This window comes from Colobus angolensis, unplaced genomic scaffold (assembly GCF_000951035.1).
Source record: "Colobus angolensis palliatus isolate OR3802 unplaced genomic scaffold, Cang.pa_1.0 Scaffold159, whole genome shotgun sequence".
NCBI classification, from domain to species: Eukaryota; Metazoa; Chordata; class Mammalia; order Primates; family Cercopithecidae; genus Colobus; species Colobus angolensis.
Genome location: NW_012114699.1, coordinates 6059821 through 6086091, shown reverse-complemented (window position 1 = coordinate 6086091; position 26271 = coordinate 6059821). Strand labels below are relative to the sequence as shown.

Here is a 26271-nt window from a genome sequence, read left to right as displayed (position 1 = left end):
ACTGAGAAATTAGTTAGAAAGGAGTTAAATACATCAGGCAATTTAACTCCTTAAATGAGGCAATGAGTGTTTGAATTTTATTGGGGAGGAGGGCAGGAGTTGGAGGGGCTGGGAAATGGGCAGTGGAAAGGAGGGGCCAGCTAGAGACTGCAGTTGAGCTGATCTTGGCCCCTTTTCCGTGGAGGTCCTCCCTTCCTCCCTCTTTCTTGCTTTTCTTTACTTTTTCTCATCCTTCCTCCCTCTTTTCTTCCTTCCTGCCCTTCTTTCATCCATCTTTCCTTTTTTTCCTTCTTTTAAAAAAATATTGGCCAGGTGCGGTAACTCACGCCTGTAATCCCAACACTTTGGGAGGCCAAGGCAGGCTGATCACCTGAGGTCAGGAGTTCAAGACCAGCCTGGCCAACATGGTGAAACCCCATCTCTACTAAAAATAAAAAATACAAATAAATTAGCTGGGTGTGTTGGTACGTGCCTGTAGTCCCTAGTCCCAGCTACTAGGGAGGCTGAGGCAGGAGAATCGCTTGAACCCAGGAGGTGGAGGTTGCAGTGAGCCAAGATCGTGCCACTGCACTCCAGCCTGGGCAACAGAGTGAGACTCTGTCTCAAATGCAACAAAACAAAACAAACAAAAATATGTCTGTCTTGTCTTGTAACAACCAGTCTCACCCATTTTGGTTTCCTTCAGAACCTTGCATGGTAGCCTGCACTTGGCAGGTGCTGGATAAATATTTGTTGAATTGCAATTGGTAACTGATTAGAAAGTGGGGCAGGAGCCAAAAATAACCAAAAACTTAGGCCTGGGTGACGGGAGAGAGGAGGATGCCAGGAGAAGCTGGTCAGGGTCAAAGAAAAGTTGAATTTGACCTGCCAGCAGGCAATCTAGCTGACATGAAATCTTGGGATGTAGCTAGAAGGGACAGGGGTTTTAAGGAGTGCCCTCACCTTCATGCGCAGTCCAGCTGGGGAGACAGTGGCTGTGTTTAAGAGCACAAATCTGGGTTCTGAAGTCCTTTTCTGGTCAGCCACTAGCTGAGTACCAAGTTACGCCATCTCTCTGAGTCTCAGTTTTCTCACCTATAAAAGTGGGATAATGGCCGGGCGCGGTGGCTCATGCCTGTAATCCCAGCACTTTGGGAGGCCAAGGCAGGCTGATCACCTGAGGTCAGGAGTTCAAGACCAGCCTGGCCAAGATGGTGAAACCCTGTCACTACTAAAAATACAAAACTTAGCCGGGCCCTGTCACTACTAAAAATACAAAACTTAGCCAGACGTGGTGGCACATGCCTGTAATTCCAGCTACTCGGGAGGCTGAGGCAGGAGAATCGCTTGAACCCGGGAGGCGGAGGTTGCAGTGAGCCGAGATTACGCTTCTGCACTCCAGCCTGGGTGACAGAGCTAGACTCCGTCTCAATAAAAAAAAAAAAAAAAAAAAAAGGTGGGATAATGTAGTACTTTATCAGCCTATTGTAAAGGCTAAAGTGATATTAAATGTATTAGTACCTGGGATAAATGACAGCTAGAGTTATTAGTTATTATTACTCTTTCTAAGGTTAGGAGAAGGAGCATACAGAAGTCACGTCACTTCCCTGAGTAAAGGCAGCCATGGCCTCCTGTGGTGTCGAATGATATGCAAGCTCCTGCCCGAGGTTCCTCAGGCCCTCTGTGACCACGTTCCTGCTCACCTGTTGTCCAGCAAGTCCTGTCCCTCACGGAGTTCTGCCTGGATGTCCCCTGAGCACGGCCAGCTGTTTTGCTGCCTCAGGGCCTTTGCATTTGTCTTCTCCTTTGCTCGGAATGTCTTTTGCCAGATCTTGCACGTGTGGCTCTTTTTGGGGGTATTCAAATCAAGATATGGTGTCTTGGCTTCCTGAGGTTTAAGTCTCAGCTAAAACATCACCTCCTCAAAGCAACTTTTCCTGACCAAGGCTCCCCGCTGTACCCTCGAGAGCATCCCCCTGTTTGATACTCTCCACAGTACTTGTCAGGATCTGTAGTGACCTTGGGTACTGTTAATTTGCATTATCTGTCCACCCTCATCCCTGCCCTGCCCTCTTGATGAAGGCACCATGAGAGTGGCAACCTTGTCTGGTTTACTTCTAGATCCCCAGCACCTTGAACAGCATGGGGCACACAGGAGCCACTCAACAAATACTTGTTAAATGAATAACCCATACTGAGATGTAAGAGGAGGGGTGATGGTTGACGGGGAAAAGTCCAGAGAGGGTGGAGGAGAAGGGCTCAAAAGTGCAGGTGGAAGAGCTGGTCTTGGCGAGGAAGACCGCTTATTTCTCAGACAGATGGAAAGAGGGAGAGATGAAGTTAAGCTGGAGACATTCTGATGTGCAGGGGGCAAGACTGTTTTGACATTTTCACAAAGCAAAGGGTACAGTCACCTGCTGGGAGCTGAAGGGCAGCAGAAGTGGGTTCTGGGCCTGGAAGTCCATGGAGGGCTTGGGAATAACTCCACTAGTTGCCATTTATTTAGCACTTAGGCACCAGGCACTGTTCCAAGGCCTGGAAATGTATAACTGATCTCATCCTCATGATGATACTATCATTACTTTTAAGATGTGGATACACCTTCAATACATACAATTTTTCTTCTCAATTATACCCAATAAAGCTGGGGAGAAAAGACACGGAAACCAAGGCATAGAAACGTCAATTAACTTTTGATCAGGGTCACATATCTAGGAAGTGGCAGAGCTGAGATTTGAACTCAGGCAGTCTGGTCATTGGAGCCTATGTGAAGAACCACTATAGTTTTCTGCCTCCCTAGGCCCCGTGGAGCAGGTACGTGAGGTCATCAAGAGAGGAAGAGGAAGATTGTGGAAGAGTACATGGCAAGCCGAGGGGCAGTCAGCCAGAACGCTGTACCAGAAAGCCCAGGAATGAGGGCAGAGAGTCAATGGGACAGGGCGGGTGACTTATGGTTAGGCACAGCAAAGATGGGGACTGAGGCAAGAAAGAGAGAGGAAGGAGTTTTCTGGGTAAACAGTACATGCAAAGGCCCTGAGGTTGGAAAGAGTTCAGCTCACCGGGAGGAGTAAAAGGACAGTATCAGAGTATAGTGGCAGGGGTGAGGAAGGCTTATGGTAGGCAGAGGTCCTTTAGGGTGGTATTCCTTAAAGTGTGGTCCAAGCACCCCTGCATCAAAATGCTCTTGGGTTCTGATTTAGAATGCAGACTCTGTGCCTTATCTCAGACCAACTTACTCAGAGTATCTGGAGCCTAGGAATCTGCTTTTTAACAATGTCTCCAGGTGATTCTTCTGCACATGAATATTTGAGACCCATTGATGCAGGGCCTGGTGGGCCACAGGGAAGCTTAGGTTTCATTGTAAATGTCACTGAAGGGTTATCCAAAGGGAAGGGATGAGACTGATGTAATTAAGTCATGCTGCCTGCTGTGTGGAGAATGGATTGGAGGGCAGCAAAGCTAAAAGAAAGACCAGGCAGGGCATGGTGGCTCATGCTTCTAATTCCAGCACTTTGTGAAGCCAAGGTGGGAGTACTGCTTGAGCCCAGGGGTTTGAGACCAGCCTGGGGAACACAGGGAGAACCCACCTCTACAATTTTTTTTTTAATTAGCCAGGCTTGGTAATGTGTGCCTATAGTCCCAGCTACTCGGAGGCTGAGGTGGGAGGATCGCTTGAACCTGGGAAGTCAGGCTGCTCAAGTGAGCTGATCATGCCACTGCACTCTAGCCAAGGCAACAGAGTAAGACCCTCTCTTAAAAAAAAAAAAAAAAAAGAAAAAGAAGACCAGGCAGGAAGTCATTACAACATCCTCGTAATGGTGGTGGCCTTGACCAATAAAATCGGCAGAGGGGGTGATGAAAAGTAGATGTGTGGGGCACGCTGCTGACATGGTCGGTCGGTAGGAAAGAAAGAAATCAAGGCTAGCTCCTAGATGCTTAGCCCCAGCAACTGGCCAGATGGTGTTGACATTCTCTGAGCTGAGGGAAGACAGCTAGAGGATCTAAGTTGGGTGGTAATAAAAGAACCAGAAGTAAAGTAATTCTACTTTGGAAATGGTGAAGCTTGACATGCCTGTGATACATCTGAGGGGAGATGCCAGCTAACTAACTGGATATACTGGGCAGGAACTCGGAAGAGAGCTATGAGGTGGAAACGTAACATTTGGAATCAGGGTATTACAGATATTTACAGCCACGGAAATTGATAAGATGCCACCAAAGGAATGAATGGGCAAGCAGAGTAGAACTGTTTCAAAAAAAAATGCCACTATACCATGCAGTGTCACTAACCTAAGTAACCTTAGGTCAGTCATTGTCCCCTCTGAGACTTTCCCTATCCAAACAATGAGATCAGATTAGGTCATCACTAAGGTTCTCTCCCTAACATTTAGTGATGCCACTGTTGAAATGTGTGGCTTTTACATTATGAGGCTACACCAAGAGCCAGTTCTTCAACTTGCCCTGCAATCAGAAAGGCCCTAATGGGTCTCCTATAACAGAAGTCTAGCAGCTGGGGATGCCATTTCCTCTCTAACCTCTGGAAAGACAGACCACCATGCCTGCTATTCACATTGCCTGCTGCTATGTAAAAACTTCTGGCATCAGTCTCCATCTGCTGGGGGGAAAATCACTCTCAGAAAGAAACACCTTCTCCTGCCAAGGCTTTGGGTGGGGCTTCGAAAGTTGTTTATGACAACACTGAGTCAGCACATTCAGCAGGGTCAAGCTCACAGCTGGAGGGAATTGGAAGAGGGCCTTAGTAGAGAAGAAACCTCCAGCTGTGGCTTCTTCAGTCTCAAAGGGAATGGAATCAGAATCCACAAATTCATAATGAAGACTGGCACCATGCGCAAATCAGGGGTTTCCTCCCAACATGTTAGACAGTTCAGATGAGAACAACAAAAAAGTACTAAATTTATGGACTTGATCACCCCAATAAGTCATGAAAGTTCAAAACTGGTTTTCAAAAGCTGCAAAATAGGATTATGTTAAAACAGGCTCTCTGGGGAAGCACATCTTGAGACTACGTGAGCAGGGGTAACTGGGTTCTCCCCAGATGTGCATCTTAGGGTTTGTCAGGTTTCTGGGGCTGGAGGGATCACAGATCTGACCTAGTGTGACATTTACATGCATTAAGAGTCAACATCCTTTCCTCTAATTCAGTTGTTTTGTTGCCTGAATCCTTAGGGTTAAAATAAGGGTACTTGGCTGGCCTCTGAAAGTATAGGACGCCTTTATTAGCCTCTGAAAATGCATGGTTTCTTCTCATCTCTGAGGGTGAATATATCAAGAATTCTAATAAATGGTATTTCCCTGTAAGGCAGGTAATGACAGTACAGGCACAGCTGATGGGGACTGCAGTCAAGTCAAATGGAACCCAGTGACACATAAGCCCTCCTGAGTGTTACCTCACCAAAATCACACTTTGCTTTTTCACACAACATATATTTATTCAGAAAAAAATCTGCAATAAATTATAATAAAAAAGATGACACGAAATATAGAATCCCACTAGCAGCTTGGCTTAGTGATCAAGACGTTTTTGGGAAATATAACAAACAATTATAGAATAAGAAAACAGTGAAAGGGAGACTAACGCAATGTCACCACATGGATTTAAACCATTTCTTCCCTAAGACAGCAGGTGCAGAGTCTTTCCCTACCAGTTGAATCTGAAATCATTACTTCAGAGCAGCTACAAATTAGTACCTTAGAAGACTTGGGAATTACAGGTGGGGTGTTGGAATAGGCATGGTAGGGAAGCAGATTTCTTCTGTCTGGGTCTACGTCTTGTCTCCTCTACCTAGAGATTGTCTAAAATTCTCAACCCTGTATATGTTCCAGGATGAGCTGAAAAAAGGTCGAGGCAGTACACCAACTTAGTGTTTTGACCTGATGTAGAAAGAGATAGGATACTGCATACGTGCAGTACAGAGCCTCCACTAACCACACCCTTGATCACCCAAAGATCCCAGGTCAACGATATGCTAGAAAACAAGCCCAGGAAAGGTATTTCCCTGGGGTATGACCCTACCCCAGTGTCTATTATCTGCCTCTTTTTGTGGTCACTTTCTGGCCTTGCGGAGATGACAAACCTGTTCTGCTCTGAGTCTTCCATTAACTAAGTTCAACATCCAGCCCCTGACCTATCATACCTCCAGCTCTGTGGCACCAGTAACTTGACTCCTACTGCTTTAACTCTCAATCAGGAAAGCGTTTAGCCGTATTGCAAAATACGTACCTTTCTTTTTTTTTTCAAGAAATGGGGGAAATCACTGGTGGTGCCTTGGATATGCTAGAAATGTCATGGAGTCAATGCCCAGGATCGTACACAGAGCCTGTACGTTGTGTTCCTTGCAATTAACGTAAACAGGTAAGGGTGGTTGTAACAAAAGAAAACCAGGAGGAAACCAATTGCATCAGGCAGTTTTGCAGTCAGTGGTTGGTGGCTTATCAACCAATATAGATGATTTTTTTTTAAAAAAGGCTGTATCACAGACTTTGAATAAATGAAAAGCTCAGAGGGTCATCTTGGATGGGAGAGGTAAGGTGCTTGGTTGGTCCTGTTGGCCAGTCTCTTTACACAACACTGGATATGGTCTGGGAGCCAAGGGGAGTCTCTAAACCCTTTACGTGCAGAAGCTGGTTGTAGAGCACAGTCAGTCCCGCTGAGGAAGGAGGTGACACCTGCCCTTGGTACTTCAGAAGACCAGAAAACGGATTCTAAGGGTCATCCGCAATACCTTTGCTGTGGGAAGGATCAATAGCTCTAGATGGGCCTGCCTGAGGTACAAGACTCCCTCTTTTACTGTGGGGCCAGTGTTGCTCTGGAGGTGGATGTCTAGGCAGGAGATGGGTCTCAGAGACACCCAGGATTAGTCCTTGTGTAAAATTTGAGTAACAATAGGAAAAGGATAGTGGGAAGCAGAACCTGTCAAACACAAATGCTCTCACTCTTCAGATACTCAAAGTGCTTCCATTCTGATTGTGATTCTCTCACATCGATGGGATGCCATCTCTAATAGTCCCTAAAGTTATGCTACTAAATGTGATCTAAGAGAATATGGTTCCACCCAGTGCGGAGCCATGAAAAGGCCAATGTTACAGAGACATAAAGATGCCATTGTAGTAGAAATGCACAAATGCATGTAATAACTGCACGCAGACAGTGAATTCACTGTTGAGGACACCCAAGGAGTCACTAGCCTCACTCAGACTTCGTTCAAAGTGACAGAACGAGGGGAGTGCAGTGCAAAGGAGTGATCCGGGAAGGGGTGGGTCAAAAGTGCATTATACAAAGGACTCTAGACAAGTCTCAGCTACAGCAAGTAGTGCTTGTAGGCCCAGAATGGGAACATCTCAGAATCTAGGCCTAGGGTACTAAGGACAATCATGACAATTGGATAGGAGGGCAACAAACACATCCCTAGGTAAAGGAGTGTAAATACAGATCTTTTTGCCTTATAAAGAGAAAACACAAAAACACCAAAATATGGTAACTTTGGCTTGGCAATATAAGTCTAAAAGTATTTTGCTGTGGAGGATATGGTAAAGGAGGGATTAGGAAACACTCTTCCTTTTTACTATAAACAGAACTTGGAATTCTGCAATAGACCCTTCCTGTGGCATGACTTTTTAACTCATTCTGAAATACTTGGAGCCCGAGATCGTCTGCTTCTAGAATATCAGAGACTAGTAAAAGCCTTAGTCTTCTTCGCTCCCAAGCAGAAAGCCCAGAAGGAACTGAATAGCACGCTGGCGGTCACTTGGAGTCTGTCTTGCCATAAGGTTGGGTGGAGGCCTCAGGAGAAGACTAGTGAAGAGAGTAGCTAGAAGACGACAGAAAGACAAGCGGAAACTTTTGTCAGACATAACCTAAGCAAAACCTCAGGGCTGGAGGGCCTGGGGACAACGACTATTGACTGCCATGTGCCTGCACACGCAGTAAGGTATATACTGGATACAATGCATGAAGAGTATTTTCAACAAATGCCCCATGCTGCATGAAGCACTCTTACCGATCATGTTGGCATTGACGCTATTGTATTCAGAGAATTTTAAGAGTTCTCGAAGGAATGCCATCAAGTAACGGAAAACATTTCTATGGCATCTCGGAAGCTGGGAGATCACCTGTTTTTAAAAATAGGGGTAGGCAGTGAGAAAAACAGGTGGAAGATGAAGGTAAGAGGAACTTACAGCTGCCATTAATAGTAGTCTATAATCCAACCCTTGCAGGACCCATTTCATCTGTCAACTTCTATTATCTCCTCATGGCCAACACAACACCTTCCAAATTATAACTTCAAAGTAAGAACGGCCGTGCTGTTTGGTCCCCGTCCACTCAATGACCAGGCCACATGGTCATCACACATTCACACGCACACCCCGCCTCACAATAGGTCGGTGTTCATCTGCTCTTTTCCCATTTCCGCAGGCATGTAGCCACGGCACCTACCAAGCTGAATGGTTTTCTTTACAATGTCACTTAGCATGGATGGGGACTCCTCCCAATTCTCACTAGTCCAATTCACAGGTACTTTCAGCTACTGTGCATCAAAATCATTTCAGGATTAAAAACACACACCAAGAAGAGAAAAAGAAGAAAGGCTCCCAAGTGTCACCCATCCTTCCTGGTAATGTCAGCCAGAATTCCATGTACAATCAGCTTCACCAATTTACCCTAGAGTAGAGGGATCCACCCCACTATGTTTTCTGTAAACAGAAATAGGCCAATGGGGAAAAGGTGGCAAATATCATAGGAAATAACACAACCTAAAATTTAAGGGTAGCAACCCTCAATGTTCGTGTCCTGCTACTAATAACAGATCCAGACCCATCCTACCAGACAGCTGGCTGCCTATCTGGCTCTGTAAAACTGATGACTTCTCTGTGGGGGAACCTGCGTCAAACACATCCTCAGGTCAGTAGAACCCACCTGTCGGCAGATCCGGGGATCATGCGCAGAGTCAAGACATCGCTGATACAGCTCGTAACAGATGACTGGCTCTGGCAGGGCTTCCAAGAAAATGAGCAGTGCTTCAGCCACAGAGTGGTTGCTGCCAGCTGAATCAACTTAAGTCAAGGGAAAGGGGCTCCAGGAGAAAGGCCACACAGAGCCCCGACGGGCTCCTTTCCTCAAGATCCTGCAGGGACTGTTTTCCTCCTCTTATTTGGGGCACACTGATCCTAATGAGGGTTTGATATTTTATTGATTCAAGTGCCCTGCAGCTGAGTTGTTACAGAATTGGTCAAAGACTCTTGGCAGCTTTGGCCCAGCTTCAGGGTCAGGGGAATACAGCCTGCAGAGTGACAGTTGACACTGGAGCAGTCCTATAAACCAGTTGCCCATGTTTCCCATCCTTCTCCCTGCCCTGTCAACAGTACGTGTGGTGGCAGGAGTGACTGATCACCTGAAGGAGAATAGTACCGGCGTTGTGGCTTCTATGTCCCATGCTTTTTAAGTCATTGTTATCTACCCCTTGCTTCCTTTTAGTAAGAGCTGGATATGGAAAGAGGTCAAAAGTTCATAAAAGGAATTGAGTAACAAGTGGATAGTCAGTGGTTATCCTATAATAAAAGACATTACAAAGAAAATAAATATAGAACCACAAAAAGCAAATATAGGTGCGAAGAAGAGTTTGACCAAGTACTCATCCAGCTTCTTACGCTTTGGTTGCAAAGGATACGGACTGTCTCAGGAATGCTAGTATCCAGACAATCAATGATCTGCTGGAGCTCTTCCTGCATTCCAGGGGTCTGGAACAGGTCCTCCTACCAAAGAAGTCAGAATGAAGGGAACAGGCAAGATAATCACTCCTGAGGTTATGATGATTACTCAAGGATCAGAAGAGCAGCAGGAAGCCAAACAGAAGGGTGGTATGTGTGTTAATAATTACAAATGGAGGTGTGAAAATAGCACATTTTTCCTTTAGCATTTCTCTAATCCATGTGAAATGTTATTTCAAATAAGAAAATGTTCTTTCCAAAGGTTTTAGCGTACACCTGATAAGGCGGGGGACCAGATGGCTAGAGCAAGAAACCAGGTGTTCTAATTCTAGCCTCTTTTTAAATTTTTTTTAATAGAGATGGGGTTTCACCATGTTGCCCAGGCTAGTCTCGAACTCCTGAGCTCAAGCAATGCGCCCGTCTTGGCCTCCCAAAATGCTGAGATTACAGGCATGAGCCACCGTGCCTGGCCTACTTGTAGCCTCTTGACAAGAAGCAGAAGGCAGAGTCCAAACAGAATAACCACATTCAAATGCTAGTACTACTGAACGCTGGGGAAGGAGGAAATCGCATGCTCATACTAAACCTTGCTTTCAAGTTACATTATTCTTCAGTAGGTAAGAGAACATTAGCTTTCAATTTAGTCCCAAGAAATGTCTCTTTTGCGGTTGAATGAGTTGGGGTGGCATTTTAGATAGGATTTAAAAGAAAAACTAGGACCAAGTTAAAAAATGGGTTTAAAATCTGCTTTGGATTTTAAAATCTCTAATGCCTACATGACTCATAGCCAAAGTAGGCATTATAGACTCAGGTGTGCAGCTGTCCAGGGAAAACGAGAGAGTAGCCAGGAGACAGGTGCTCTTAATTTGGTCCTGGCTCTGCCACGACTACACTTAGGCCTTGGTCTTAGTAAATAACTTAGCTTTGCATGCTTCAGCTGTGACATCTGTGACTAGGGACACTTCCACTCACCCAGTTGATCTGACAGTGCCACTGTGTGCAGGTAGCTTGGGAAAGTTAAAAGCGCTATGCTGATGTGAGGTGTTATGATTTCCTATAGTATTTACACACCTTCCAAAGTTGTAGGGAAGGTCTACTCTCACTTACCTGGTGACAGGCATATTTGAATAGGTGATCTACTAGAAGCCAGATCTCCTTGGGGACCTGAAGGGGTCTCTCACTGGCACCTTCATCCAAAGGAACCATTTGCAGAAGGGATTTCTCCTAATAGATGGAACAGGATGAGAATCAAAGCGGTCTCAGAATAAAGATTTTGGTGTATAACTTAAAGTCCTTCAAATTCTGGTCATGCAGGTACAATGTGATCTTCATCTCTTAAGATTTTCCATTTCTTCTCACTGGGGACACCCCTGGACAGAAGGCACTTGACAGCGAGTCCCACAGTTAAAGAATCTCCTTTCCTAAATGCCTCACTTAATTGTTCTGCATTTCATTTGAGTTTATTATGTTTATTACGTGGATGCTTTGTGTTTAAATCCTTTCAAAGGTGACACTGAGAACCATTGCTCCAGTGATACAGTCACAGTGGAGTCCATACAGCACTGGTGACTTGGGGGGACTATTAAGTTACAATTGTCAATGTAGTACTTTGAGAGATCAGGGTCTACACTTAGGTTTTTGTTTATTTCTAACTCACTCTTCCTTTAGGTCTTACTATAGATACTGTTGTTTGTTTTCAATGTTGATTTAAATGAGCTTCTTTGGTTTTTAGGAATTAAAGACAACTCTCTACAACATTAGACCCACATATGTAAATATTTCAGGCTTGATGGAAGTTCTAATCTTAAGGCACTAAAACTCATAAGCCTTAAGGTCCAAAAATAGTAAACTGAATATAGCTAACCAAGAGGCAGAAATACCATGAAAAGTCTAAGGTCTGAGTCCAGAAGTTACATTTTCTAGGAATAGCTCAGCCAAGATTACTAAGGGCTTTTACTCCTTTCATCTATCTTTCTACTATCTGTTACATTCTTCTGAAATAATTTTGTAAGAGAAAAACCCAGAAGTGACATAAATTAAATCAATCACTATATGTGAATTGGAAATGGCTAGGAAATAAATTCAGTTATCTTAGGTTCATGTAGTCAAATATAAATTACATGAAAAAATGTTTGAAATAGTAAAGGCATCTGAAGGTAGCCTTCAGAAAAATCCCAGTGGAGAGAACTATGACCAAATTTTTTGCATCCTCCTCTCTCCCCCGCCTCTAGCTTGAGGTCATATATATTCTGCATGTTTAACTAAGAAATTCTTGCCCAACATTGTGCAACTTGTGAATTCCATCCACAACCCCCAGTCACGTAGCTTTAAAAGAAAAAAAAAAAAGGAGCATGTCACTACTTTGACAGAGACCACATACACCACAGCCGAGCTGAGGTCTCTTCTCAACATTATGTTCTTTAACAAGCACTGATGACCTTTAAAAGCTGCTGTGCCTTTCTAAGGGAATAAGAAAGAGAAGGGAGTGTGACAGTTGGTTACCATTTAAAATCTTTCTTTTTTTTTTTTCCACATTCAGTTTGCTTCCTTTCTGTCCCTGGGATTCTATCACTTGATATTCATGTTCCTAATAGTTGCCAGAATGTCTATCAATGGCTCATCCATTTACTTCTTTCCAGTTGCAAGTACCAAATCCAAGCATCCACATGGTATTTGAGCCAAAACACTGTCCATCTTGCACTCTGCTAACTCTCTGGACCAAATGCAGCACATGTACTGATTCTTTAGCAGATGCCTCCAAACTTGCCATATAGAAATTATGCAGCACTGATTCACGTACTTTTTAAAAAGTCTGACATCCAACTGGAGCTTTTCCTGTACTAAGGCATTAAGGCAACACAAGGCACTGTGTAAGATATAAAGACAGAACATGGACTGCTCTTAACAGGGAAGAGCTAGGAAGCACAGCTGTCTCAAACCTTGGTGATTTAAAAAGGTTAATAAAATGTCAGTAGATTACATACACCATCCACTATTCATTTTCAAATTCCTGTATGATAATATGGAATGCCACAGTTGTGTCTCCAAAGTCTAGAGAAAAGATCATGCACAAGAAACAATACTTGAATAATTTCACAAATTATCCTGAACTCTAATTTTCAAAGGAAAACCAAGGTACTTTGTCTTCTTTCAACAAGACACGTTCAGCGCCTGATAAGCCCACACTTTGTAACCTTACTTAGTGTTAATAACTACAGCATGAAAACAGTATGCCATCCCCATCATCAAAAGGCATTAAATTCCACCAAGTGGGGAGGCTGTATGACTTCAGCAAGTTTTTCAACCTTTCTGGGCCTTGGTTGTCTCATCTATTAGAATGGAGAAAATACCTTACCCTGTCTGAAGGTAGAGGCCTGAACCAGATGATCTTTTATGATCTTGTTCAGGTCCACGATTCTATTCTATGCTCTATTTCTTGATCATATCTGTGTATTTTTTTCTGAAATTAATTGCTATGATCATTAACCTCAAATCATTCTTAATGCAACAGAAAGCTACTTCTTCTGGTTTTATTGTCATTGGAAATGGAGGACAGCTAACTGGTACCCTCCTCCAATTCATGAGCATTCAGATACGTCAAGACGGCTCTGTAGTTACTTCTCATTTCAAAAATACAAATCTAGAACCTTGAGTCCTACTGTTTTTATGTACCGAGTCTCAATGACTTAACTGCTACAGTAAATATGTTTCCTGTACTTCAAACACTTAAGGACAGCTGGTAGGACTTTAGGGGAGTCTCACCAAGTCAGAGGTCTCTGATATGGGAACGCCTAGGGATAAATTCCAGGGACCACAGTTAAGTGTTAATCAAGCACAGGGAAACTCTCATAACCACCAATGGATTGCATTACCTTTTCTAGGAAGCTGTCTTCTTCCTGAGAGCGGAGCAGGAAAAGAAAGTCATTGACAGACAGAATATGATTAGAATTAATTTACAGAATTAGAAACAGATCAGTATTAGAACTCACTATCTTACCAGATATACATGCTTTAAATCGCTTTGAATTCTTCAAATAAATTATGATTGTTGAAAATGAAATACATTTTTCATACACAAAGTTCTCTACTAGACATTTTAAATTTTTGTGCAGTTTGAGAATATCACTCAATAAATATGTGCAGTTCTAGACTTCTGTGCCCTTTGGCATCTGCCAGCTGACCCAGCCAAATGCCCCAATGTCTCTTCCTGTCTGCTGCTTGGAGGCAGGTGCACTGAGGTATATACCTCACTGAAAGAATATGGCTGTAGGCCCAACAGTGGCCATCTGGAAGGAGATGGTAAACCACTCTACTTTCCATTTTCATTCTTCTCACGCCAGCCAGCCTCCTAAGCAGCATCCCAGATTCCTTTCTAGCTCCTCGTATCCACTCCCCTCCTCAAAGGCCCTCAGAGTGCCCAGATTTGAAGGTCCTTCTGAACTATAAATGAATTTCATTTCAGATCTTTGCAGATCAGAAGATCCATCATTATCCCCTATTTTTATTTTCCTATTGGGTATAAGAGAAAAAAGAGAGGCAGGGGATAGGTAAGAAGGTATCTTTTTAATCTTCCTGTCTTTTAGGCTGTTATTACAATCCAATAACAATAGCAGCAATAACTACCACCACCACTTAGGAAGCATCTGTCATATACCAGGAACTGTGCAAAGTGCTTATATGCAGTCATTTAATCTGTACACACGTCCAAAGTAGATATTATTCCCATTTTACAGATGAAGAAACTGAGGCTCTGAAAGCTTAAATTATTTTCCCAAGGCCACACTCACTATTAGGTAGTAAGTGGCTGAATCAGGATTGGATCCCAGGTCTGACCAACTCCATAGTCATTACCACTATGTTCTGTTAGACAATTCAAAAAGGACAATGTGACTGCTTCCTGGACAGAGAGGTAGAGGAAAACTGTGAGAATGTATTCTCCATAACAGGCTAAGGACAGTGAGAAACCCCACTTAAAAGACAGCATGGTTAATGGAAAGAGTATAGGCACTGGTGTTGGACAGGCTTGGGTACAAATCTTTGTTCCACCTCTTGGAAATTTTGTATAGCCCTCGCACAAGTTACCAAACTTCACAGAGCCTCAGTTTCTTCATCTCTAAAACAGGGATAGTAATATTTACCTTGAAGCAGCCTAAAACCAAAGGGTGATGGGGCAGTATGCCAGCAGAAGGTCTGGGTCCCTCAAGGTTTCTCATACCTCCCCAGTGACTCCCAACCTGGATTGTTTCAAATCTGACTATGGACCACTAAGCACTCAAGTCTAAATTACATGTCTCAGTTCTTACAGGTAAAAGGAGAAATCCCAATCTTACTGTCTGAGATGCACAGGAGCTGGGAGTGGACAGGGAGGAGGAAAAGCATGTGTTCCCTGGCATTCCTAGTGGTAATACTGAATGCATTCCTCCCAGACTGTTATCCATGGGGATTAGGCATTTTAATATTGGTAGATACTTCACGAATTAAACATGCTTTTGTGGGTTTACGTAGACTCTTAAATATCACATGAAATAAAGTAATTAGAATAATAGTCTCTATAAGGTACATATTTATAGTACTATAATTACAATACCTTTTAATGTCAAGTTGATTTTGAGTACCCAACATCTGATACAATTTTAGACTAGAACCTCTTGTAAAATTTAGGACGTGTTATCAAATGAAGAATCTATCTGACACATTTTATATTCTTCCTTCCATGAATATCTGATACATGATATGAATAAAACTAGACAGAGATTTTGTATACTAACCTGTCAAACTAGGCTCTCAGAAAGTTTTCTTTAAGCAGCAGCCATCCTCCGGTACAAGGCATTGTGCTAAAATGCCTTTGCAGGGGAAGGCAATGAGAAATGAGGATAAAGGAGAAATACCTGGTTTGTCCCTGACTCTGGTTTGCAACTGAGTTGGGGTGAGGAGTTCCAGAGTTTACAGACTGGTATTGTCATAATTCATGAATACGAGTTCTCAACAGATCATTGCTAGCCCTTTAAAAGACTCACAGAATTTTAAAGGGTAGAGATGGGAGAGAATATTACAAGTGGAAGAGGCAGAAATAAACAAAAGGCACAGAGACTGTAAATCACAAATTGAGATTATGAAGAAGTTAGTCATCTGTTTGTGGGGTGCATGGAGAATGCCAAGAAAAATAGTGGGAAATAAATCTGAAAAGGTATGTTTAAGTTAGCCTTGGGGGGACCTTACATGACAGATTAAGGCATTCGGATTGTATTCAGCTGGCATGGGGGAGCCACTGACTACCTTTAAGCAAAGAAGTGATAGGCCCCAAAGCAGTAGTACAGAAAGATCAATCTGACAGCCCTGAATAGGAAAAACTGAAGGGCAGAGACAGAGAAAGAGAGAGAGAGAGACAGTGAGAAAGACAAGGGGATCATTCAAAGGCTACCGAGGTAGGTCAAGCAGAAGAAGGTAAACATCTTAATAATGGAAAATTATAAACATATATATATATATATGTATACACACACACACAGGTATATATATAATTTCTAAGTATATATATATTAAAGGGTATATTATATATATAATAAAAGGTATATACATACACTTACAAATGAATATAAGAGAAAACTCTGAAAGTAGAATCGAAAGGACTTTGATTAAATACGGATGGAGGGACAAGAGATTTACTTCTCTAGGTACAGGTACAAAGAAACAACATAGATATTACATTGAATTAAACCCTGGTCTCAATTTTGAAAATAGAAACGTCACTTAACCTTTATTAGTAAACAACTTACTCCCATAATAATCCTAAGGTTTCTACTATGAATCACTTAGTCCAACGAATTTTAAAGAGCAGAGATGCCCACTCTCTGCAAAAGGCTATACATGGATTACATTTAAAAAGGGAACTGAGTTCAGGATTTCCCCAGTGGGACAACACTGGCACATAGCAAATGCAATGCAAATCATTCTTCACCCCAACATTCACCCTCAGAAGAATATTCCCCGTGGTAAATGCAGCTAAAATAATATAAAAGAGTCAATTAGAGGTAGAATATCCACATTTAAAAATAAAAAGCATAGCCGAGCACGGTGGCTCAGGCCTGTAATCCCAGCACCTCGGGAGGCTGAGGCAGGTGGATCACCTGAGGTCAGGTGTTCAAGACCAGCCTGGCCAACATAGCAAAACCCCATCTCTACTAAAAATGCAAAAATTAGCCAGGTGTGGTGGTGCGCACCTATAGTCCCAGTTACTCGGGAGGCTGAGGCAGGAGAATAACTTGAACTGGGAGGCGGGGGTTGCAGTGAGCCAAGATTGTGCCACTGCACTACAGCCTGGCAACAGAGTGAGAATCCATCTCAGAAATAAATAAATAAATAGCCGAAAACTGAATGGAAAATGAAGTTCTAAAAAGGATTAGTTCATATGAATAGAGAAGAAATACAAGCCATATACTTAATAGACTAAGAAATGGATGGTTAGATTAGTAAGACAAAGTAAAAACATAGTGAAAAAAAAAAACTATGGACAAATTAACAAGTTATTCCTGTTATTTCAAATTTTTAATATTGTTCTCCCAACAGATATGTCCCCAAGCAAATACAGTTTCTCTACCCATCCCTCAGCTTTTTTTATCTCTGTATTTACAACTTAGCCACATCTGGCAAGTTCAAGTCTTGTCTCCTTTCAATTAGTCCATTCTACAAGCAACACCAGAATGTTCTTCCAACTATATCAATTTGCAACCTCATACTAATCAGCAAACCCTTCTGATGGTTCTAGATACCCTCTGGCTCAAGTATAAACTTATGTATTGACTTCAAGACTCTACCACCTGCCCCATTCTCCCTAACCAGCTTCATACATGTTTATCCTTGATCTTTACTTGTACCAGGGAATCTTACAGTTTTCCATACAGTCTTTTCACTTTCACCTTCTACCCTTTATTTAAGATGTCCCTTATGCCTGGAAGAGCCTGCTCACCCACTATATTAATACATGTTTCCTAAGTACTTGGACTTGACTGAAAATACTTCTATAACGAACCCCAAATCCCTTTCCTAGTTCACTTTATTCTTATGTGCTAAACTTATTTCTCAGTCATGTTAATGTTACATGTATTAAACATTCATTAAAATGAAAACAGGCTGATTCTGATTTCTACAGGGATTAGCTGGTCAGTCAATAAGCTTTTATAGCATATAAGGGCTTTAATAAATAACACAGGAAAGGAACCTATTGTTAACACAAACTACAACCTCCATAATACCCATTTTAAATGACTTTCCAAAATACTGACTTACCAAGCACACCAGACATTAGCCAGTAAAGGTGGTCAATGTTCAGATTATCTGTAACCAAACTCCCTATCAACCATGACTTAAAGTTTAGCCATATTTTACATGTAAATATACTTTCATCACCACTAAACTATGGGAACTCACATAAACTCCATAATACTTTGTATCCAGTGTGTAATGAATCAATATTGAGGATTATTTGCTACTTAATATTCTAGTTAATATAACAGAAAAATCTATCTTAATTCTGAAAAAGAATAAAGATGATTACAAATGGTAGATTTTCATCCGTTTCCCACTTGTGCTAATCCCAACTATTCTAGAAGTGGCAAAGTCACTGTTATGAAAAGAGCTGGAAGGATAAAAAATAATTATGTCAGTTATTTCACTCTGTATTTGGTGGGAAGATGGTGTGGCATAAGGATCTTTCTAAAACAGTGCATAAGGATCTTTCTAAAACAGTACATAGAGAGACAACACATACATTGAACTCATTTCTGGCTTCAACAAAATTTCAGAGCAAATAATACAACAGAGGGCAGGTACCATTATTAATAGCATCATCTCATGAGATTTGAAATATGATATTGGGTCTTGGGAAAAAAAACATGAATACTATACCTGAGGAATCATTTCAAAGGTCAAAATCAAGTCACAACAGAGTGGGAAGGTATTAAAGATGGGGTACTAATTGTTTTCAGATTTCTTGTTTACTGTTTCACACTAATGCAGGTTGAGTATCCCCAATCTAGAAATCCAAAATGCTCCAAAACTCGAAACTTTTTGAGTACTGTCATGATGATCAAAGGAAATGCTCACTGGAGCATTTCAGATTTCTGATTTCCAGATTAGGGAAGCTGAACTGTTAAGTATGTAATGGATACATTTGAAAATCTGAAAAAGATTGAAATCTGAACACTTTTGGTCCCAAGCATTTTGGATAATAGATGATCAACCTGTATAGATAATTTCCTCATCAATGAGATACAGGAATTTAATAACACTGAAATGCAACAGACTGTGAAAAGAATCAGAACCCTAAATCCTACAAAATAAAAGCTTTAAAAGAAAAATGATGACCACACACATACATTTTAATAAAAACTCAGAAATTCTGTAATTAAAAATGATCAGGGTTCTATTATTTTAACCCGGAATCACTTGTGCACAAAAAGAAGGAAAAAGGCTTCCCAAAGAGCCATTCATTCCTCTAATGATTTTGGTTCCTTTCTATTCACGAGCAAACATGGTAAAATTACCTGATAGTATACTTTACATAAAATAAAAACTTTATGCTGCTTGAGCCTCTTCTGGCCAATCCCAGAATATGAAAAACTGCCAAGTTTTTCATATTAATGGTTTTGCAGTTTTTCATATTAATGGCAAAGATATTCTAATATCTTCACTGACTTTGATCAAAAACAAGGGTAGGTTCCAGTTTACATGTAGGCAGAAGGAGAGAGTATAAAACGGTAAGTGTGGAAAAAAAAAAAAAAGAAGAAGAAGAAACAACCGGACAAATTTAGAAAATGGTGGACCCTTGACTGGACATTTGTACTGGACTCTTAAAAAAGTCAATGTCACTAAAGAAAGTGGGAACTGCACTACTCCAATAGCGACTTTGGAGACCTCACCAAATACTATATGAACCCAGATTGGATTTTGGTTTAAAAAAAGGTGTAACAGAAATTCTTGGAACAACTGAAGAAATCTGAATATGGACTGAATGTTAAATGATACTATGAATTACTGTTAGTTTTCTTATACATAATAATGGTATTGTGCTTAAATGTGCCCTTTTTGTTAAGAGATGCAGACTGAAGTGTTTAGTGGTGAAGCGACATATTACCACTTAATTTTACATGACACAGCAAAAAACATCTGTGTGTATATATGTACAGAAGGCATGTGGGGGTGTGTTGTACTGTTCTTCCCATTTTTCTGCACATTTGACATTTTTCATAATAAAAAGCTGAAACAAAGAAAGCTGGGAAATTATGTCTGAGATGAAGGAAAGGGGGTAGGAGAAATAAGGAAAAACAACTTCATCATCTAAAATGTATTCTAAAAGGTGAAATACTAAAATCTGAAAGACAGAAATATAATGTTAGGAGAAAAACAATTATCATGAAAAACAGCAGAACGGTAGGATATGAATTTCTGAAGAAAATGGTTCTCTCTCAAACAGAGGTAATATACTCAGCCATGAGGGCTCCAGGGAAATAAGTATAATTCCAAGAAATAATGCCGGGGCTGGACTCCGTGTTTTAATCTGCTATCTGAGTCATAGCTAAAACAATTCCATGGCAACAGAACAGATCGGACTCAGACAAGCCAGCAGCCTGCCCGCGGGTCTAGACCTCTCTGCTAGATACAATCACTTGCTCTGGCTAGGCCTAAAGGATCCATGTGAATACTAACAGTAAGGATAACGTATGCTGTCACCTCACCTAATTTTCTTTGGTAAAAAACCAAGAATATACTTTTGTAGCCCAAAGAGATTCTGCATACAATCCAACAATATTTTCATTTAGAAGGAAATTTCTTAATACAATGAACTTTATTACTAAATCAATTTATGTTACTGAAGATAGTAAGTACTTCCTTCATAAAAACATTAATATTATAGCTTGGCTTGCGGGAGAGGTGGGAAAATCAACCTCCTTTTCTTTCTTAAGCATATCACATTAAATAAGCATCAAATTTCAATGTACATTATAAGCATCTGGAATGTGGATAAAATGCAGATTTGTAGGCTCCACATCCTGAGATTCTGATTCCATTGCCAGAAGTGAGGGTACCTGTAATAAGCGCCCCCAGGGATTCTGATTCAGGTACTCCAGGGTTGCAGTATAGTTTTATGTTTCCATAAGCAGCAAAGTTTTACTCTGATTAGATATAATGTGGTATTAGTGAGGAATACTAAACTGGGAGCCAGGAAATTTGGGTGCTAGATTTGTTACTAACTGATGGTACCTGACTTTGGGCACATTAATGTCTCTGTGCCTCAGTTTTCTCATATGCTCAATGAGAATAATTCTGCCTGCCCCACTTAGCATATCTCACGTACATGCTAATTTTATACAAAAGTGACTTGAGAGTATGAAGAGCTTAACAAATAAGCATTATACCTTTGAGAGGGGAGTGTTTAATCTTATTTGGTGAGCTTAGTATTATCTATTGTACTCCCAACAAGAGCCAACTGCAGATTAGTCCCCCCTCTTTCCTCTAAGGCTTAATCTAATCAAAACAGTGCTAAAATAACATGCTTCTTTATCATTTGACATCCCCCGTGGCCAAAAGAAGACAGAAAGCACAAAGATAAAGAGGATGTCACTTAAGTATTATGAAAATTAAATGTAAAAGAGGTTTATGTCTCGGGACAGTTCTTACCAAGTCTATGAGTTTGGTAACAGGAACTTCTCGGATTGGTCTTTTCATACGGCACAAAGCCTCTAAGGATGTGCCAAAACAACTTGGGAGGTAATTTCCACTGATGGTCAAGAAGTAATCTTTGCCTCGATCCAGGTGAAGGACGAGAATATCTTCAATCTTATCTTCCCCCGAGTTCAGGATGGTTACAGAGTCTTTGCTGACATACACATCAAGAGAAATGTCCACTGTCTCATCTGAAATGTAAGAGATGATACATGGCAATAGAAAAACTTCCAGTGGGAAAGCAAAAAGTATAAGAACCAACAGAAAAGTGTCCTCTAAAAAAATCATTAAGCAATGAGGGGGAAGAGACAGGACACACACAAGAGGTATCACCAATATGACACTAAAGGTAAGAGACATGTGGTTAGAAAACAGAAAGTTAGACCAAGGGGATGGGCGTCATGAGGACATTACCAGCAGAGACAATGGTAAAGGGAAAACTCACTTGGCTCCAAGTAGCCCTCAAAAGGTTCAGCCCGAAGCCATGGCTTGCAGTACTGGCTGTCATTAAGTTTAGGGATGAAAGAAAAATGGCAGGGAACCTGTCCATTGTTGCTGATCTGGAACTTCTCCTTTTGTAGTTGCCGAAACTTCACATTTTCAAACACAAACTGGGGAATAACAGACAGACACAAACATGCATCACTAGTAGGGGAAGTAAGTCAGTTGGATTATTCCATAGAGGATATGAGGAGTAAGGTAATTGTTAAGCAGGTGTGCAAATGCCATAGACATTCACCAACTGAACCAACTTCACACCATCCACTTGCATGTATTATTATACTCACAACAGCAGAGAAGGAGTTAGGTGGCTCCTGCTACTTCTCCAGGCTACTCTGATCATTCCTAGGATCCTAAGAGGGTAACCCAACCTTGGTTCAGAGTATTCATCCTGTGACCAAGTCCTGGTTTCTGAGACATAAATTAACTAGCAACTCTGAAATATTAAACAAGAGCAGCTAACAACAGAGGGCTTACTATGTCCCGGGTGCTGTTCTGAGAGCTTCGCGTGTATTAACTCATGTAATCCTTACAACTACCCCTTAATCCAGAAAAGGAAACTGCGGCTCTGAGTGGGTAAGACACTTGCCTGAGGTCATGCATCTACTAAACAGCAGTTCTAGGACTGGAATGGAGGCAGTCTGACTCCAGCGACATGGGCTTAACCACTGTGCTACGTTGCCTTTTCTAAGCAGCAGTTTCTTCTGTGCTAACCACAGTGGGCAGTAGACAGGGAGATCATGTATTTTTGCTCACCTCCCTCCTGCTGAGTTCTAAGGAAGGAAGGAAGTCATTTTCCATTCTGTCCATGATGCGTACACTATCTTCAAAGACTTTACGGTACCTTCGTTCATCCACAACCTTCACCTGAAAGAAAATGTATCCTCTTTTCAGTCTTATATGCTTCTAGCTCATCTGCCTTGGAGATTATCTAACAATTTAAAACTGGTCATTACAGCAACCATTTAAAACAAACTGTGGTGCAAACAACATCCTCAAACACTTTCTATATCTTGCTTCATCCACAACTTTCACCTGAAAGAAAACAGATCCCTGCTTTAGTTTTACATGCTCTCAACTTTTATATCTCCAACAGTCTCTAAAGCAAACATAAATTGAACAAAGCATTATAGAAGCACACACTTTAAGGTAAAGGTAAGATTAATTGGCTAACGTCCTGTAAAAGTTAAACTCCTGTGTTAAGAAGCTTGGCGATAATAAATATTTGGGAAGAACATTTTCTTGTTTCATTGTTATTTGGTGGTGGAAAAAATGTGATTGTGGTAAAAATGATTGCTTGCACTGTACAAAATGACGGTGTCGAAACACAGCAATTACTGTTTCTAACAATCATAACTTGGTGAGGTGGCAGAAACTATTATTAAAAAGCTTTTAACTCTATTAGATTCTATGTACAATACCAAGAAGTATAATATCACTGCAAAGATATATTAATAAATGGAGCCTACAGCCATTTTAGAAAATGGCTGAAACAAAATGTCCTAGACTAGAGTAAAACCATGACAACGGATAAACACATCTTGACTGATAAATAAAAAAAAATTCCCACCTGACACAGCACTTTCAGCTTCCTGATATAGCTGTGTTTTTTTTAAATATTAAAACTTCATACAAACCAATGCCAAAATTAACATAACTAACAGATTTTAACTTGAGATATCGGTTTCTGTTTTAGACTAGGAAATTTCACAAAAATCCGTGTCAAAAAAAATTGACACATGCAGCAAAGGTTCTAAAAAGATGTGGAAACAGATGCTGGCGAGGCTGTGGAGAAATAGGAACGCTTTTACACTGTTGGTGGGAGTGTAAATTAGTTCAACCATTGTGGAAGACAGTGTGGCGATTCCTCAGAGATGTAAAGACAAAAGTACCATTTGACCCAGCAATCCCATTACTAGGTATATACCCAAAAGAATATAAATCATTCTACTATAAAGACACATGTACACGTATGTTTACTGCAGCACTACTTACAATAACAAAGACATAGAACCAACCCAAATGCCCATTACTAATAAGACTTGATAAAGAAAATGTGGTAAATATACACCATGGAATACTATACAGCCATAAAAAGGAATGAGATCACGCTGGGCACAGTGGCTCACACCTGTAATCCTAGCACTTTGGGAGGCCGAGGCAGGAGAATCACTAGAGGTCAGGCGTTCAAAACCAGCCTGGCCAAGACGGTGAAACTCTGTCTCTACTAAAAGTACAAAAAAAAATTAGCCAGGCCTGGTGGTGGGTGCCTGTAATCCCAGCCACTCGGGAGGCTGAGGCAGGAGAATCCCTTCAGCCCAGGAAGCAGAGGTTGAAGTGAGCCAAGATTGCACCACTACACTGCAGCCTGGGCAACAGAGCAAGACTCCATCTCAAAAAAATATAAAAAAATGTCCTTTGCAGGGACATGGATAAAGCTGGAAGCCATCATCCTTAGCAAACTAACACAGGAACAGAAAACCAAACACGGCATATTCTCACTCATAAGTGGGAGCTGAACAATGAGAACAGATGGACACAGGGAGGGGAACATCACACACTGGGCCACTCGGGGTAGTGGGGCGAGGGGAGGGAGAGCATTAAGGTTAAATAGCTAATGCACGTGGGGCTTAAAACCTAGATGATGGGTTGCTAGGTGCAGCAAACCAACATGACACACATATACCTATGGCACAAGCCTATACGTTCTGTACTTGTATCCCATAACTTAAAGTAAAATAATTTTTTTAAATGTTGAAAATAAGAACATCAAAGCTGAGTCAAGTATCTCAGACTGGGGAAGTTTTTCACGTATTTGAACTGTAACTCTTAGAGAACTGAGGATCAAACATCATTTTACCATCACCAGGGTCCATACTATAGCATTATGTTAAGATGAATTTTATACTTTCATAAAACTTTGCAACTTTTAATTTCCAAAAGTATTTTGTACGTGTCTTTTAATTTTCACAACCTGGAAGGCTACCAAAGCAAGGAATATTTTTGTTCTGAGAGTTGAGAACATTAAGATACACAACAATCAACAAACTTGCTCACTGCCACAGTTAATACCAAAGGTGATATCTGGACTAGTGTAAGACTCTTTCCAATATACCAGATATGTGGCAGAATCAACTTGAGTATGTCTTAAAAGCACAGCTGCCTGGGCCTACTAATCACAGTCTCCAGGGGTGGGGACGCATGCATCCACACTTTTTTTTAAAGCTCTCTAAGCAATTCTTACATCCACTGAAGTCTGAGAACCAATGCAACGGATCACAGTACCAAGTGCAGAGTTGGAATCCTATCCCAGCTCTATCTCAGCCAGCCCACAGAAAGTCTTCTGAAATTAATTGGCCACGGTGCACTCGGCTCCTTTGTTAACAGTCATTGGTGCCAACGGTGGTGAAAATGTAGTGTGGTTTTTAAAGCCTCTAATCATAACATGCCCAAGAATCCAAAACATGGGGTGATTACTCAATAAAATCAAACTTTTTCTCAGCGGGTTATCATGATCACAGCACTTAATGGCAAATCAAGGATAATGAGGTGGGGAAAAATCCCAAAGAATTCACGACCTGGCACATCCATTTTAGTAAAGGAAATTACGACGAAACTAGGAATTTGAAAAAAAAGTACAATGAGCTAGGTCTTTATGTAATAAGATGGGAGGTTCTCCAAGACACACTGCTGATTTTAAAAAAAAAATCAAGTTGTAGACCAACACATACATATGAGACCGTTTATGATATAGAGACACACACAAATCAGTATTTTGTCTACGGGTGAACAAAAAAGCATATACAAAGGTCTAGAACTGCACTGTTCAGTACAATAGTGACTGGCCACATAGGGAATTTGAATTTAAATTACTTTAAATTAAATAAAAAGTTCAGTTCTCAGTTGCAATAGCCACACTTCAAGTACTCAATAGCCCCTTGCGGCTAGTAGCCACTGGACTGGACGGCACAGATACAGGACATTTCCATCATCACAGAAGGCTCTATTGGACAGCACTGGTCTAGAAAGATATAAACTCCTAAGGGTAGTGGCCTGGCTGGGGAATGGGGGTTTAGGCAAAGGTGGGAGTAGGAGACAGAACAGGGATTGAAGAACTTCTGCCTTATCTGTCAATTCTGCTTAAATTTCCTTTTAATTTTTTTAAAAGCACTTGTAATTGCTGTACAATTTAAAAATCATTAAAAACTCAAAAGGCAGATCTTTATTAAAGATACACATACACAGGAAGCCTGAAAAAAATGTAAATATCCCACTAGAAGCTCTGCATTAATGTGTATGGAGTATTAAAAACATCCCAAGGTTGGCCGAGCGCAGTGGCTCATG

At 41.3% G+C, this 26271-nt stretch overlaps 1 protein-coding gene across 2 annotated transcripts in view; it reads right to left on the bottom strand.

Annotated features, from left to right (window-relative positions):
* Positions 1-5408: 5408 nt before the first annotated feature.
* Positions 5409-26271, bottom strand: part of OCRL (oculocerebrorenal syndrome of Lowe) — a 52289-nt gene continuing 31426 nt past the window's right edge. Inside the window, exons 16-24 of one of the 2 annotated variants that reach the window (XM_011936969.1) lie at positions 22684-22794; positions 21872-22037; positions 21382-21617; positions 13578-13601; positions 10813-10929; positions 9666-9750; positions 8915-9042; positions 7998-8109; positions 5409-7808 (exon numbers count right to left, since the gene is read on the bottom strand). In XM_011936969.1, coding sequence (XP_011792359.1) covers positions 7684-7808; positions 7998-8109; positions 8915-9042; positions 9666-9750; positions 10813-10929; positions 13578-13601; positions 21382-21617; positions 21872-22037; positions 22684-22794 — 1104 coding nt within the window. In that variant the 3' untranslated portion in view covers positions 5409-7683. The remainder of the gene's footprint in view (positions 7809-7997; positions 8110-8914; positions 9043-9665; positions 9751-10812; positions 10930-13577; positions 13602-21381; positions 21618-21871; positions 22038-22683; positions 22795-26271) is intronic. The other variant, XM_011936970.1, reaches the window with a different exon arrangement.